Source organism: Taeniopygia guttata, chromosome 14 (genome assembly GCF_048771995.1).
Source record: "Taeniopygia guttata chromosome 14, bTaeGut7.mat, whole genome shotgun sequence".
Classification (NCBI taxonomy): Eukaryota; Metazoa; Chordata; class Aves; order Passeriformes; family Estrildidae; genus Taeniopygia; species Taeniopygia guttata.
The window spans coordinates 2879768-2896337 of NC_133039.1; the positions used below are offsets into that span (position 1 = coordinate 2879768).

The following is a 16570-nucleotide window of genomic DNA, read 5'->3' on the forward strand; positions in this document are numbered from 1 at the left end:
TGAACAAAACGGACTCAACTTACAGAAAAATTAATTCATTAACCATCAAATTACAGTGGGATAATGAGAAACAAAACTGAACACCTTCCCAAAAGCTTGCCATGCAAACCCAATATATCTACATTTTGATGACTAAAGGATAAAAACTCCCTGTCGTTGATAAAGTGGAGTGGGGAGTGGCACATAGCAACCAATAGATGGACAAATCAGAAGTTAATCATGTCAGAAAGATGCCTCAAGCCCCTGGTAAATGAAAATTCTTATTCTAAATTTTACCATCTAATAATAACTAACCTTAGATCAGCATTAATATTATGCTAGACCCCTTAGAATGTAAATATAAAATATAGTATTCAGACATTATAAATGGAATAAGATGTAATCAGTAATTATGCAAGTTCATCCAGGAGGCAGCTAGAAAATTCTATTTCCTTCACCAAGCAGTGAAAATTAAAAGCCACAGGAGTGTCAGGAACAAGATGTCTCAGACGTGCCAGCAATTAACAGAAAGATAAGTTTATCGCCAGCGGATGTGACAAATTTTGAAGTCATTTCAGCCTTAGTACAACTCTGCGGCGGGCTGATTTTTCCCTTCACACTCAAACCAGTTTTTATAATTCTTCTATATGCTATCTGATAAAGAACTATGTCGATATTTCTGCTTTTACTGGAAACCTGGTCCCTGTGGTCAGGGTCTGTTTCACAAGAGTTTCCTACCCAGCCAACATGATGGTCTGGTTGATTAAGTCACCGAGTCAGCTTTCACCAGGGCTTCTAATAGGAAACAGCATTATGTTATAGTTTCCAGGAAAAGTACCATCTGTGCCTTCTGCCAGTCTCTGCAACTGGCACCAAAAGATCTCTGGGGAATGTTTCTGTACTGCCAAATTTCAGCAGAGTTCCCTGCCACATGCCCTGAGCTTGGGTGAAGCTGGCACACAGCGGGGGAAGATAAGAGCTGCTGTTTCCACCCTGCCAGCTCACCCGGCCAACTCATCTACAGATAATTCCAGCAGTCCGTGCACCTTCAACCCCCTCTTCCTGGAATAAATTCACTCAGCAAAGCCCAGAATTGCCATAATTTGCATTAAGTTTGATTGGCGGGAATCTGTCTTTACTGGAGTGATGCTGATTTCCATGAACCAGAAGTACAAACATTCCTTACCTGGAACCTGGGCAATTCCAAAATGCTGGAAATACAGAGATCCAGGCACCTGCTACCTTGTAAGGTGCAAATGACCTGTTTGCACTTGTTAAAGACATTACCTAAACAAGAATTTTACTATAAACCTGTCTTTTATATTATCTCAAATATTTAAAAGGCCTTGGCAGAAGTTTCTACAATATGATGATCTTCACATAAAAAACAGGAACTAGTAAGTTTCATAAATTTTTTCCCCCCAAACCAGTCTTAACTGACCTGTTGCTCTACAGTTTAAGTGGCTGTGGGTACTGGGGCAAAACTCCTTATATTTAAACACTGATGACTGCAAGTTATTAAAAATTTATTAAAGAAATCACCCACTTAGTCTATTAAGTTCCTGAAGTCATAATAAATGAATGAAATACTTCCATTAAAAAGAGTGGGCTAAAGTGTCTCCTAAGTCCCAACTGCACTGAACATCATCACAAGGTGTCTGTAACCCTTGTTAAATCCACTGATTGTAGTACTTCATACAAAAAGAATCTGCAACTTAGATTCAGTTTTAAACTGGAGGAACTTACTTGCTTGTGTGCTCTCCCAGAAACTGGAATTTTCTGTATTTTTTAATTAATTCTTTTGGGTTTTGTGGCTCACCAGTTAGAAGCACACTGAAAATTCTCACGAAGGTTAATTTTTTTTAAAAGTTTGTTTTCAGTGAAGCAGTTAAAAGAATTAATACATAGACATAACAACTTTCGGTCATCTTGACACTGAATGTTATTTAAGGTTGCTGCTACTTAGTTTTAAAGTGGGATAGCTACATCAAAATCAGCTTCCAAGTGCTCTGAAAACACGGAGCAGAGCTGCAGCAGGGCTGACTGGCTGTTCAGCACTCTGAATGGCGCCATCCACTCTGCTGATGCTTAAAAGCTGTCACTTCTTGTATTCCAACTGGTCAACTTTATAAAATCCAGAACTGGAAGCACCTTACGTAAGCTGATTTTCTAATACTGCATTCATTCTAATTATTCCTGTTATTTAATATGCCATAAGTTCCTGGAAGTGAATACGAATACTAGGAAAATTACTCAGGTTTTGTTTTGCATATAGCTTAATCTTTTTAAAAAGTATTATCTAGTGGATATTTGAACATCTCCAAATTGTGTCTCATGTCAGGATCCCTGGCAGCTAAGGCCTGTAGATAGATGAATACAGGTAATAACTGTGTATATTCATTCTGCCTGATGGAATCCTCACCTGTAGAACTGTCCAAAAGTATGGTATTTCACTTTTTGCAGTGATGAAATCTCTAAGTATTAAAAGCTGCACTGTTCACTCTATAGCAAATTCTTTCTCGCTGCACAGAAACATTTAAAAAGAAACAATATGTCATGTTTTCCATATAGAAGCTCTTACAGAATTCAGTGATAAAGCTAAGTCAGGAAGGGGTGGAGCAGCACATCAGTGCCACTCATGCACTGTTAACAAAGTTAACAAAACAAGGCTGAGTTTATGGAGTTAACCCGTGCAGAGCCCTTGGTGCAGCAGTTCCCCAGCAGCTGCCAGGAGGGCACAGCCACTGGCAACCCAGCTCCCACAGAGGCTCCACTGCAGGGAAATGAACAGCACAAAAAGGCAGGATTTATCTGCAGTGGCAGATGTACCTGGCTGATAGCATCTGTATCTCTTCCACACAAATCTTTAGGGGCTGCAGTGCTGGGCTATCTCCTCTCCACAGAACTTCCACCCTGGGGTAGTTGGTCATTACAACATTCCAGAGCACCACGACACTGCCACTCTCCACCAGGTCTAAAGGGCTCCTAAACACACCATTCAGCTGTTTGGATTATGGTCTCCAGAGTAGCTGATCTATTTTGTCTTCCTTCATTGGAGTATACTATCTGTTCTCATAAGCTTTAAGCTGCTTCGAAATTGAGAGGGAGAAAGAGAAACTAAAGCAAATACAATTATTCATTTCCAATGGATACACACGTTGTTTGGAGCAACCTTCTATGAACTCTAAAAATAGAAGAAATTTCTGCAGTTCTAACCTATTAGAGAATATGCACATCCTAAAAAAGTTGCCACACCCTAAAATCCAGTTTTCCTCCTTCCAAGCAAAAAGCCCAACTGAACTCATTTCTTGATGCTTAGTGACCCGTGGCAGCAATTTGCAGACTTACTTTTGACATGGCCTTATATGAACTCAGATTTCCAAAGAGTTGAACAATCTAAACAGAAACCAAATATGCACCTGACATTGTTAGTAATTATATTACATTAATAATTTTGCGTATTTATACATTCAATAATAACAATAATAAATAACAACAAAAGTTCAAAACAGGAGGGGAAAAAAGCATCTATTTAGCAGGTTACCAAGTGGCCAGGGCAGCAAGCAGATTATCATGGCACAAGTGGGATCTGAATCACCAGGTAGCTGCTATGCAAATGATTTACTACAAAGATGGTACTTACAGAATGAGAGGATAAAAAAATGAAACAGAGGTTGCCAACATCTGTGAAACAATAAAAAAGGTCACCCACCCACAGGAAGGAGCTCTGAAGACAACATGTATTCAGAATTTCTGGGAAAACAGAGTGAGCAACCTCAAAGGGCAACCAAAGCAAAATGCAGAGACCAATGTCAGGAACACGGTATCTCTGTACTCGTGCTACATGAAACAGAAATGCACCCTTAGAGTTCTTGAGAATGTAATCTTTATTGCTGATTCAAAATACCAAAACAGCCCGAGATATCCCACAGGAAAGTCACAAAGTAGAAGTGAAAGTGTGTCATGCTTGGAAGCCCTGTCATAAGTTGGATATGATACTGTGTGTGTCATATGAGCAAATAATGATGGGAAGAACAGTGTTAATTGTAAGGGAGTCATCAGGGAGAGGTAAAGAGGAAAATATTGGCCAGGAGATAGGAAACTCAAGGGGTATTTTAAGAAATCAGGAAATGTACATAAGAATTTATGCATGGACAGAAGGAATGTTAAAGGAAAAACATTGGTCCAAAGGAAGGCAATTACCTATAGAGCTGGAAATGGGTTCACAGCACTCAAATTGTGCAGAATCAAGTGGGAGTAGGCAAGAGTTGGGTTATATAAGTAAAAAATCTTGGGTTTATTTTAATTATTAATTATTATTAAGTATTAAGTATTGCTATGCTGCTATTAAAGCAAGTTATATAGCAAAGGGGAAAGGTTTAGAAAACCAAAACTGGAGCCTAATGCAGTGTGAAATCAGCAGGACCAGAAAGTTGGGTGACTGCTCTTCCATGAGTTGACTTGCCATGAGTGGCAAATCCCATTCCCTTTCTTTCAACTGACCCACTTTTGCTTTTTGATTTGTACTTTTTAAAATATTCAACACAGGCTTATTATAGTCAATCCTACTTTGAATCAATTATCCCTGTTGTTTGCTCATGCCTTCTTTCACCTTACATTGCACTGAATTAACCACATTATAAATGGTACCAGTATCAATTATGAACTTCCCCTGCCAAACTGGTCAATGGTTGCACCACAAAGACATAAATGATAGGGTTGGAAGGGGTTTGTTTTTCAGCCCAGCCCCCAGTATCAAGCAGGATTTTCTTCTCCACTCATGTTAAAAGCATTTTATCTGAGCTGTATCATTACATTCTAAACAGCAGCAACTCAGCAACTGCATGAGAAAAATATATTCCTACTTGCTTGCACTGCTGCATTTCCACCCCCCCCCATCTAACCTGAGCTATTTAGTTTTACTTTTCTGTATATCCAGCCTAGAAGTCATTTGCTAATCCCTATGGTATGTATATAAGCTAGTAAGCCTAAAGAAATGTCATGTTACCCAGAGTGAGAGGGAACAGCAATGTGACACTTCACTCTCCAGCACTTGAGAATTCAGTGTGTTCCCCTCGATATACAACTAATTGCAGGTTCCTAATTTTCAAAAAATATTGATCATTCATTATTTAAAGTTTTAAGAGTTAATCCATAAGTAATATTCAGCATGTCCCTTTCAAATAGCAGCTTTCAAACCCTGATGAGGAGCTGACAATCTATTAAGTCATGGTTTCTATATATACATAGAGAACTTCTGGCTGTGAGTTTTTGTTTGCTCAGTCTAGATCCGAAGCAAATCTGTGCTGCCCAGCAAAGCTCTGTGTAGAGCTCCCGGCCTTCCCCTAGGCAGCACCAGGTTTCAGTCTGTAGGAATTGAGATCCTGCGGGAACTCAAGAGGACGTGACAAAGGTACAAGTGTTTGGCATGTTTAGAGACTTACCTTGTTGGCTTTATTAGCTATGTGTTTTACTAGCTATTAGTTTATAATGACACCACAGCTTGTGAAAACACACTCAGAAGTCAGATAAACCAGGTAAGAGCTACATCACAGACACATGATAATAGAGCAAGTAGACAAACCATGTGCTGTATAAACGGAAAAATCTGCAGAGAAAAGAGACAGTGCTGCAGCTGGATGAAGGGTTGGTTTTTTTAAGTCAAATAAAATAATCGGAGCATGGAATGGTCATGCTTCAAACTCTGACCTAACCTGCTCTGCAACTTAGTGCTGCATTATGAATGAAAATGACTGAAAAAGCCTGACTGCAGCTATGGACTGTGTAATACAACTCACCAGAACTTCATTTTTTTTCTCATTATTTTAAGTTAGTTTTACGGATCTTTCCTAAAATAATATTTGCCACCAAGTGCTCTCAACCTTTTGTGCTGCATTGCAAGAAATTTTTTCCTAAGTACTTAATGGACATTGTTATCTAAATAAAACCACCTTCAGCTTTAATGGAGTGTAAGGAAATTGGCTTTTGGCCAAGTATGAGCACTCTGAAAGTGCTTCTACATGAATACCTTTCCTATTTTGCTGTTTCCTTGGTGAACTTAGGATGATCAAAGTCCTTCTGAAGTTCTGAAGCACCAAAAACGTGATGCCACAGTTTGTAACATGGAATTATCCACAGCACATACACAATTCTGTCTGTGGACTATCTATCAAACAGGAATGGGGAAATTTTCTGCTTTTGGGGGCCGCAGCAGTTTTACAATATTCGTAATGAACATTTAAATACAAACTGTGGTGAGATAAAGAAACTCAAGACAAACGGGATGACCATTTTTAGATTTCACAGAATACTCGGAGCTGGGAGGGACCCACAAGGATCTAGTCCAAGTGTTAAGCAAATGGCCCATGTGGAGATCAAACCCACAATGTTGGTGCCAGCATCATGCTCTAAACAACTGTGCTAATTGCAGGTTTAGTGTTTTTCCAGTATTTATTTAATTAACAGCTGCTTATTTTTCCAATAAGGGACGCTACATTGGTGTTTATTTGCTATGGAATAAAGCTTCAGAATTTCTAAATATAAGACAAATTATTTTGAAAAAGGCAGCTCTCTGTTTTGGTTGGTGATATCAGTTGGAAACATACTTCAAAGGTAGTCCCTTTTCATTAGTCTGAGGAGTTTCCATATAAACAACAGAACAACCACAGGAAAAAATTCATTATGGGATAAATGATCAATCTGCAGTTCAAAAGCTCTTTCAAGAAGTGATCCATTATAAAGTTGTGGAAAATATAAACATTCACATCCATTAACTGCAAGTAATATGCAAATATCCTTGAGATTAATCAACTTTTTTAAAAAGGAACCAGAATGGAACTCATAACACCATCACAAAATGAGGGTTATGTTGTAACACCTTTTCACACCACCAAAACAATCTCCAAATTCAAAGTAAACACTCAGAAACTTTCCTTCCTACTTTGTTTTACAAGCTGGTTTATGTTTGCCAGTACCACAAGCACCTGTGTACTTTGTAGTATGGGAATTTTTAAATACTGATTATTCAGGATATATGGCCTATGAAAATGAAACCTCAAAGCTACATATTCTCATCCGGAGTTAAAAATAAAACCCACGCTCTTGAGTGAAGGCTGCTGACTGCACTTACAGGGAATGGCACGGGCTCTGCAGAACCCCAGCACCGATGACAAAACCATAACAAACCGGCACGCTCACGGATTTTAAGCAGCAAATCCAAAACCCAGGGGACTACAAAGCGCGCTGGATCCAACAGCTCCGAGCACAACCTCTCACTTCTAGAAACCGGCTGTAAACAGGGGAAGGGAGGGGCCAGGCGCCTGCCAAGCCAAGCAGAAACTTGTGAGTAACTTCGAGAGGCAAAACAAGTGCAGCGCCGGCAGCGCGGTGCCGGGCCGGCAGCATGAGCCGCGGGACAGCCGCGCCGGGGCCCGGCGGCCGGACCGGGGCCGGGACCGGGACCGGGACCGGGGCAGGGCGGCGAGGGGCAGCGGCACACGGCGAGTGAAGGTGAGGGGCAGCGGCACACGGCGAGTGAAGGTGAGGGGCAGCGGCACACGGCGAGTGAAGGTGAGGGGCAGCACGGCCACTGACGGTGAGGGGCAGCGGCACACAGCGAGGGGCAGCTCGGCCATTGACAGTGAGGGGCAGCGCCACACGGCGAGTGACGGTGAGGGGCAGCGCACAGGCGAATGAAGCTGAGGGGCAGCGGCACACGGCCACTGAAGCTGAGGGGCAGTGGCACACGGCCATTGAAGCTGAGGGGCAGTGGCACACGGCCATTGAAGCTGAGGGGCAGTGGCACACGGCCACTGAAGCTGAGGGGCAGCGCACAGGCGAATGAAGCTGAGGGGCTGCGGAGCGCGGCGGGCGGGACGCGCGGCGCCGCTGGCCCTGCAGAGGGGCGTCCAGCGCGATCCCGGGGTCAGAACGGAGGATCCGGGCAGCGCCGGGGCACCGTAACCAAGAGGCTGCTGCAGCTGCACTTGTGCAGCAGAGGCGACAAGAGGCTGCTGCAGCCTGCACTTGTGCAGCAGAGGCCGCCGGGCAGCGCGGACCCGGGCACGGCAGAGCCGCCTCGGCAGCGACACGAGGCACGGCTGAGGGGAAACGCCGAGCGCGGCCTGCGCGGCACAGCCAGCAGGGTCAGTGCCTCCGCTCTTTCGCCTTCAGCCGCAGAAATACCTCACCTGGGAGCTTGAAAGTCGTCAAGGAGGTTTTCCGAGGAAGTGTTTTAATTCTGGTGTTTATTTTTTCTCATTTCGGAGGTAAATGTTGTCGTTTTCCTAAGATTAGTATTGAACAGACATTTCTGTCATTAAAACAGAATTGTCCCGTTTAACCGCACTTAGAGGACGTCAAGAAAGAGTAAGGGTAATGACTAAGACCACTCCTGAAACCAGACATCCCCCTGCTCTGTAAAATACAAAGCCTGGTAGCAAAGACTGTTGATGTACTCAGACAATATACAGGCATGTTATTCAGTGGCTGATGTAATTCAGTCTGGAGTAACCAAAGCTAAATGCTTAAGGATAAACCTACATAATGGAATTACGTGATTGTACCCATGCCCCTGCTTAGTCACCTTTGCACTCACCAGAATGCATATATTTGCAATATCTAGTTCCAGTCTGCTGCTTGGCTTGAATCGAGTCATAACAGTTCAATGAGATAGAGTTTTGGTTCCTTTCAACTGCAAAAAAACAGCTTTTCTTCTTCTTTCTTAAACACCTAAACCAACAGATGCTTCCTGAAAACAAATGGGGTTGTTCTTGGTGCTCAAAAATAGAATGAGGATAGAGAAACAACATAAAGATATGATATGGTCCACTCAACACAACAGTATAGCTGAAGAACTGATGTGAGAAAATAAATCAAAAAAAAGTCAAGTTTTCCCACAAAGGTGAAAACAACCTTTGAAAGCAATAGAACTTCTGATGTTGCCACAGAAGGCACTTCTCTGAAGAAATCCAACATGGGACAGTAGAATAAAAATTTGCTTGCCCAGCTAAAATTAGTGTATTTTTAACCTGATTTTATGTTATTAAGAAGAAAATGCAAACAAAACAACTACAGTGGGAAATAAAATATGGAAGTTGACACAGTTTTGGGACAGATTCTGTACTGTGGCTGAAGAGTCAAAGGATTAGCACCAGGGAGATGCAGTCACGTACCCGCATGCTCACGGACCCCACACGGTATAATTTAGCCATCTGGTTCATGGAGTATAGCATGTTGTCTAGTAGCATTCATTTTCATTGCACAATGTTTATTGTGGATTGATTAAATCTTGCTCTCGCTCTGGAAAGAATCCAGGTACTTGTACTTACACTTTGCTATAGGTGCTGACAGAGGAGCACACAGAACCACGGGAGTGTGTGACAGGCAGAGTTGGTGAGGTGGGAAGTCACCTGCTGCACCAGCTCTACGCTGCCGCTGAAATGGGCTGCCATGAGTAACAGCCATGATTTTAAGGCTGTGCCTGTTCTGAGTTGTACTTCAGAGATTATTTCTCGTTCCTGCATTTTGGAAAGCGACTTTACACAATTGCTTTGAAGTCACTTGGTTTCAGTTAAAATGCTATCTCTACTGACAATAAAGCAAAGATGGCTGGGCCACAACTGCTGATAGTAGCATACTTTTTAAAGAATTCGAGCTATTTTGAGAGGAAATGATAGCTGATTCTTGCCTTTTTGGAAAGTCAGGCTGCCCTGATATTAGGTTCCCTGGACTACAGAGGTCCATTGTTTTTTTGAAACTAAATGGTTGTAAGGTTGAAAGTCTGAATACAAACTGACCTATTTAAAAAAAAAAAAAAAAAAACAAAAACAACACAACAAAACCACCCCCCCCTACACCTCATTTCCCAGTATCCTCTATTCTTTGTCAATTTTATCAGCGATCCAGTACACATCCACCATAGTGCCTTGGATGTGCCTCCTAAGAAACTTTTTTTTAAGGTAAAGATTACTTAAGATGTTAGATCTCTATTTTCCATCATATTCAGTTTATATCCTTCCACTCTTCAATAGTTACCCATATGTATTTTGAGCTATATACAAGGTACTGTTTGACAATTTTTAAAAAATTGCATTAGTATTCATATATACATCAGTACTTAATGATAGTTTACAGTTTACTTCTGTTGAGTGCCCTGTATCAACTAATTTGCCACTAGTTTCATTTAAATGAAAACTGCAGAATATGTACCAGTCTAATAAAATTTTGAATAAGTTTACTTTCTTCTAGACTAACAACATCAGTTATGTGAACCACATAATCCTAAAGTTCAAGATGTTTTCTTCACAGTACTTTCCATTTCATTTCCAATGCAATATTTTAACAACATTTTCACTATTTCTCTCTCTACAGAAAAGCTGGTAACCAGCAAAGAAGTTAAAAAAGCTAAAATCACTATGTGGAGCTGTGAAGCCTTAATCAACAGTACTGAGAACAGTGAGGACCAGCATCTCTGCCATGACTTCGACCTTGTGCTTTCCATCTTTTCCCTTCTCTACCTCATTATATGTTTCCCAATTGGCCTCTGTTACAATGGCCTGCTGGTCCTAGTCAACCTCTACAACAAAGCTACTATGACTATGCCAGATGTTTACTTTGTCAACATTGCCATTGCTGGCCTCATCATCAACACTCTGGCACCAATGTACCTGCTGGGTCTTGCCAATACAAAATGGGCCATCTGGAATTCCAACAATGAAGTTTATATCACCTTCCTTATTTTATTCAATGTCTCATCGTTGGTTACCATGTACTCTACCACACTGCTCAGTCTGGACTACTACATCGAGCGGGCCCTGCCCAGGACTTACATGTCCAGTGTGTACAACACCAAACACGTCTGCGGCTTCATCTGGGGCGGGGCCATGCTCACAAGCTTTTCATCTCTCCTGTTCTACGTCTGCAACCACGTGTCCACCAAAATAATCGAGTGTTCCAAGATGCAGAACCAGGAAGCAGCAGATGCCATCATGGTGTTCATCGGGTACGTCGTTCCCGCCATCGCCGTGCTCTACGCGCTGACGCTGATCCTGCGGATACGCAAGGAGGCCACGCCACTGGATCAGGACACTGGGCGCTTGGATCCGTCAGTGCACAGGCTGCTGATTGCCACAGTCTGCACACAGTTCACCCTCTGGACACCCTATTACGTTATTCTCTTGGTAAGCACGTTTACTAACCTACGAGGAAGAATCCCAGATGTAAATTCCATTCAGATATTACACTTTGCCACGATTTTGTCAAAATTCCTGGCTTTCTCCAGCAGCTTTGTCATGCCTCTGCTCTACAGATACATTAACAAAAACTTTCCCAACAAATTACGGCGTTTGCTGAAAAAGATACACTGTGGGAACCAGGGGTGTTCTCACGAGCGCACAGTGGTACAGCAGGTCATGACATAGGTGTGACACAACCCCTGGTGCTCTGTGACTGCAGCACTGGCTGCTCACTGCTGGGACTGTGACACTGCTGTGTTGGCACTCAGAGATGTTTGAGAGTCCCAACCAAGAGGCTGGAAGGAGCTTTCATTGCAGCTGAATGCAACAGTCTTAATTTTCCAGTAGTTGTTGGCTGAAGCGGTGTGAGGCTCTGGCCTGTGTGCTGCATTACCTGTGACATCAGATACCTTCAGTGCACTGAACTGCTGACAAAAGATAAACTCTGGTTTCATGGCTCTGATCTTCCTGTCTGAAGAAATCACTAGGCAGTTAATTGAAGTCTTGACTGAAGACACAGCACCTTGTATCTTGTATAGGAAAAGGTATTACCTTGTTCTCTGTACAAAGAAGTGATAGTGCTATCCTTGATGAAGTAAATAGCATTTTTCAATGAAGATTATATAGTTGATCTTTACTGAAGATCATATTACCCAATTATACATGTCCAAATAGTAAATGTTAATTATAAATTAAATTATTTAATTTCTTTCTCCATCACTGATTCCCCTAATTTACTTTTTTCAGAAATTATTTTCTCACACAAACTAACCTGTTTTAATGTTTATGATAAACTGATTTTTCTTTCAGCTACAACAAATAACAAAAATATGTTTTAATTTTCCAGTGCTTTGTTTGTATCCTAAAACATTTCAGGAATTCAGAAATATTTATTAATTAATTCTGATGGAACTTAGAGATGTTTGTTCCACATACTAAAATGAAGGACACAGTGGTTTACAAAGTTAAATCAGAACTTAACTAGTAAAGATTGTCTGGCTAAGTGTTATGGTCCACATATGTTCATGTAACAAGAGTAATTATCTTAAAAAATAAATATGTTTATGATTAACATTTTGTATTTTCAAGGGATATGTTTGCAACAAATAAATTAAACTCTTGTTAATCTAGGACATCACTGGCGGTCTGGAAACCATATAAAATTCTTCAATATAGGAATCCCAGTCAGCATCAGCTCTTTGCTGACCTCTCAAAAAAGCCTTCCACTGAGATTCTTGGATACACAGTAAAGTTTAGTTTCACAGTAGATTGGAAGAAATCCAATCCAGATCACCAGATTTTACTGATTGTATGAAATATGTGAGAAACACAGACATGTTGCAGGAAGCACATAAACAGTTACAAAAACAAGCTACAAAGTACTGACCCAAAAACTACCTGTTCTTGTGCTGCTGTTGCACTAATGACAGGAGGGGACAGGAGGGGGATACAAGGGAAGCTGATACTCTCCCACTGCTGTGGGGCCACGAGACATTTTTGTCACTTAATACATGCTACAGCATAATTTTATTGCTTAATCTGTTACAGCACAACTCAAATTCCACATGACATTATTTAAAAAATGTGACTCTCAAAGCTTCTGGTGTAGAAAAAACCATGAAGCAAGATCAGAACTGAACCTTTCCCATTGCTTAGAGCACAATCTTGTCTGGTAACTGGCCCCAGTCTGTCAGCAGAGACACATACTGAAGTTACGTGTGAAAAGCAGGTGAGGGACAGACCTTTCAGATCTTTTCCCATCAAGCAATTTCTTCCCCTGGTCATCTTTGCTTTTCTTCTTTATATACACACATCTCTAAGTTAGCAACATCCTGGTGGAAGACTTTCCATCAGTCTTTACTTTTTTAAGAGCTTTTCATATTTTATTGAATATTTTTACAGAGTAAATAATCTATTCCTGTGGTGTTTTCAGTTTTAGTCTGTTGATGAAAACCATGTTAAGGACTGAAGCTGTTCCTTATCACCATGTCCAACTCACTCATTTCATGTCCCTGTGCTGACATTTGTGACACTGGCTGCTTTCTTGGTTTTGTCCTCCTTGAGAGATTTTCAGTGAATTTCCACACATCTTGAGCATTCAAGCTCACTTCCATACAGAAGTGCTTAAGAATAAAATCTTTCCTTACAGCTGTCAAGCAAACAGACTCCTTCTTCCCATCTGAGGAACACTAGGTTTCTTAAAGCACCACATGAAATCTCTCACGTAAAATCTGTTAAAGAAATCCTGTGCCATTATGCAGGAGGAGTTCCAGCAGGGAGGAACTGGCTTATCTGCTGTGAATAGAGGCTTTCAGAACTGGGACACTGCCAGAACAGTGCAGCTGAGCAGGCAACTTTTAAGTGCAATTTCAACTTCCATGTTGCATCCTTACTTCTATTTCCTCCTTCTCTTAAGACATCTGATTTTCTGTCTCTAAAAGAACTGTTGCCTTTATTTCTGTTCCTTTCTCTCCAAGTTAAATTCTCAGTTTCAGACCATGGCTCTTGTATCATTTCTCTTTATCGATTTTCACTTCTCTGCATAATTTATTTAACTTTCATTTCTCTCCCATCTCTGCTTGTCTTGCACACCTGGTACCATTCAATACTCATGTTTACTTCATCACACTGACTCCTTTACAATGATCCAGATCTTACTCAGTGATTCAATGTTACAAATTTGTGTAGTAAAATGGAAGCTGCTGTTAAAGATATGTAGAAAAACAGCTTTTTATGGAACTCACCCGTGGGGTATCCAGTCTGTTTTTTTCCTAATCTTTTTTACTGCAACAGAGCTACGGATGTTTGTCTATATCCTTGATAAATACTAAATGTGATGGCAATCATAGATACAATATCTTGGATAATTTAATGAACAAGACTGCTATCCAGTCAACCTCTTAGGAAAGTTAATTTGATTTATTAGTTGACTCAAAGAAACTGTGCCATGGATCTGCCTGGCTGCTGTTCTCCTAAGGGAATTCTGAACTTAATTGCAGCACCCTCACCTGGTATCTCTTAAAAAGCAGCATCCCAAAAAGAGAGAGCTTTGCAGTACTTATATAAAGAGCAGTAGAGGAGCAAGTGCAGTAAAATACTTAAGGAAATACAAGGTATCATAAATTAGGAAGAACTTTTATGGACTAACACTTAACACACAAAGTTCTCGAGAATGGGGGCTTTCCATTTCAAATACCTGAAGCTTTCTGGTGAGTGTAAATAGGGGCTTATCTATTACACATTTAAATAGATATGAATAAAAATACTGTATATATGCAAGATAAAAACCAGCCTACTGATGTAAAAAGAATCTGCATAGAGTTTATTAAATTATTTCTAAAAATGTACCATTTAAATGTAAACCTCTGAACAGGCAGGTGTACTGTATGCTTCTGTATGTATATAATGTGTACTAGAAAGTAAGCACTAGTTAAGTGCCATTATTAACAGTATTATTTTCTCACAAAATTAAACTTAATATTTGAATTGATTTATGGCTTACAGCCCTCTTGCTGAACTGCTAATTAAGGCAAATCAAGGAACTAACAAAAATGTCATGCTCTGCTTCTAAGTTGTTAACACAGCTAGCTTGAGACAGGTCCTTAATGACCAACTTAGTAGAGGTCCTAGTTTCAAAAGTTTACATTTCAGAATCAAATCTTTTTGGTCTCTGAAGATTTAATTTCAGTTAATGAAAGAAGGTGATCAGCCACTAGAAAATTTCTGGTTCTGTTACAATGAAGAGATGTGGACTCCAGTATCATGTCAAAATACTACAAAAATGGACTTTCTGGAAAGCTTCATAAAGGAAGTATTGACTCATAATACATTCTCAATAAAAAGTGTTCAAGTGTACATGGTCACTAAAATGTGTGATTTTTTTATTTGCTTTCTTGATAAAAACATGTTGTAGACAAAGTTAAACCTATGTGGCTTCACTGAATCAAAACATAACAAATTGCACAACTTGGATGTCAAATTCCCAGGCCTTAATTTGACATTATTAAAATCTCATTGTTCATCAGCATGAAGTTGGCTGGGAATGAAAGCTAAAAGGCACATACCCTGCCTGACTTTTTTCAGAATAAAGAATCCTGCAATTAATGACAGAGTAACAGTGCACCTGGAGATCAATGCAAACATTGGCCACATCCTGACAACTTCCTTTCCTTTGTGCTGCCACAATCAGCTTCCTGCAGAAATTCTCTTGGTTCTCAGAACAATGTAATAAAATAACCCACACCTCTGGCATCCCAAAGAAAACACAGCTTATAAGAATCTAAGATACCTTGTTACACATTCATTGCAGTAACCACTGCACATAGCCAAAAGATTATTCCCCATGGATCAGTTCATATACCCTACGTATATGAAGATATTTTCTTGGCTGTGCTTTCAAAATTATTCACTTGTTCCCTTTTGGTGTTCTGTGAAGCATAGGAAGACAGTAACAGCAAACTATTTTAAATTATTATTGGTAAACTCTTAAAAAAACAAAACCCTTGAGGCCAAGGCACTTCTAAGTTTTAAGTCTCAGTCAGAAATAAATGAAAATGGCAACTGTCAGAGTGGAAGTTGCAATATTCCACCATTTAATAAAGCCTAGTATCTGACAGGATGCCCTTACTTCCACACGGTGCTTTAAAGGGTGGTTTCTTTAACAGCAGAGCCAGCATCTCTGAACAAGTACAGAGCTGTGATTTTCTGATCCTTCATTCCACAGAGCTTTTGGACACAACCAACAAAAAGGCTGATTCTCAGCTGGATTAGTAAAACCCCTCACACACAACACAGACTGAAGGATCTTCAGTGAGAACAGTTAGTTAATAAGCAGCAAGTTCACAAGCTCACAGGTTGTTGAAGAGTGAACAACTACATAAATGCAAATAAAAAGGGTTGATCAGGTACAACAAAGTCAAGATGTTTACACCAGTACAAACCAGGCTGACACAGCACCTGAATCTGCCATTATCTGTCAATACAGAACGTCACAGAAGTCAACCACATTTTGGAGCACTCACAGAAAATACTCACTCAACTCCTATATAATAGAAGAATATTTTTTGGTGAAAAAAATACGACACTGCTACCACAAACTCAGAAAGAAGTTTAATTACATCTGCACCTTTCTTTCCCTTGTTTAAAACTAAGATTCAATTAAATGCTTTTTGTCTGTGGGTATGTGCATCAGTAATGCCCCATTTATCACTGCTTAATAAAAATGAAAGCAGCCCAGTGTCTAGGCTGGAGAGCTCGTGAGCTTCACTGCAGCAGCACAGGACTGGTAAGACCCCAGAAAAGCAGAACCTGCCCAATGCCACTCTCAGTTCCACTGTTTGCTGAGGACTCAGAGAGGA

General features: G+C 40.5%; 2 protein-coding genes across 11 annotated transcripts in view; one reads left to right on the forward strand and one right to left on the reverse strand.

The window, feature by feature from the left end:
- The window catches only part of GPR146 (G protein-coupled receptor 146), a 48799-nt gene extending 33731 nt beyond the window's left edge, over nucleotides 1-15068 (forward strand). For 3 of the 8 annotated variants that reach the window (XM_030285203.4, XM_072935761.1, XM_030285206.4), the window contains one exon: nucleotides 10351-15068. In XM_030285203.4, the coding sequence (XP_030141063.4) occupies nucleotides 10395-11399 (1005 nt within the window). In that variant the 5' untranslated portion in view covers nucleotides 10351-10394 and the 3' untranslated portion in view covers nucleotides 11400-15068. The other 5 variants (XM_030285205.4, XM_072935762.1, XM_072935763.1 and 2 more) reach the window with 5 other exon arrangements.
- Nucleotides 1-16570, reverse strand: part of CHLSN (cholesin) — a 120783-nt gene that overhangs the window by 64136 nt on the left and 40077 nt on the right. The window lies entirely within an intron of this gene.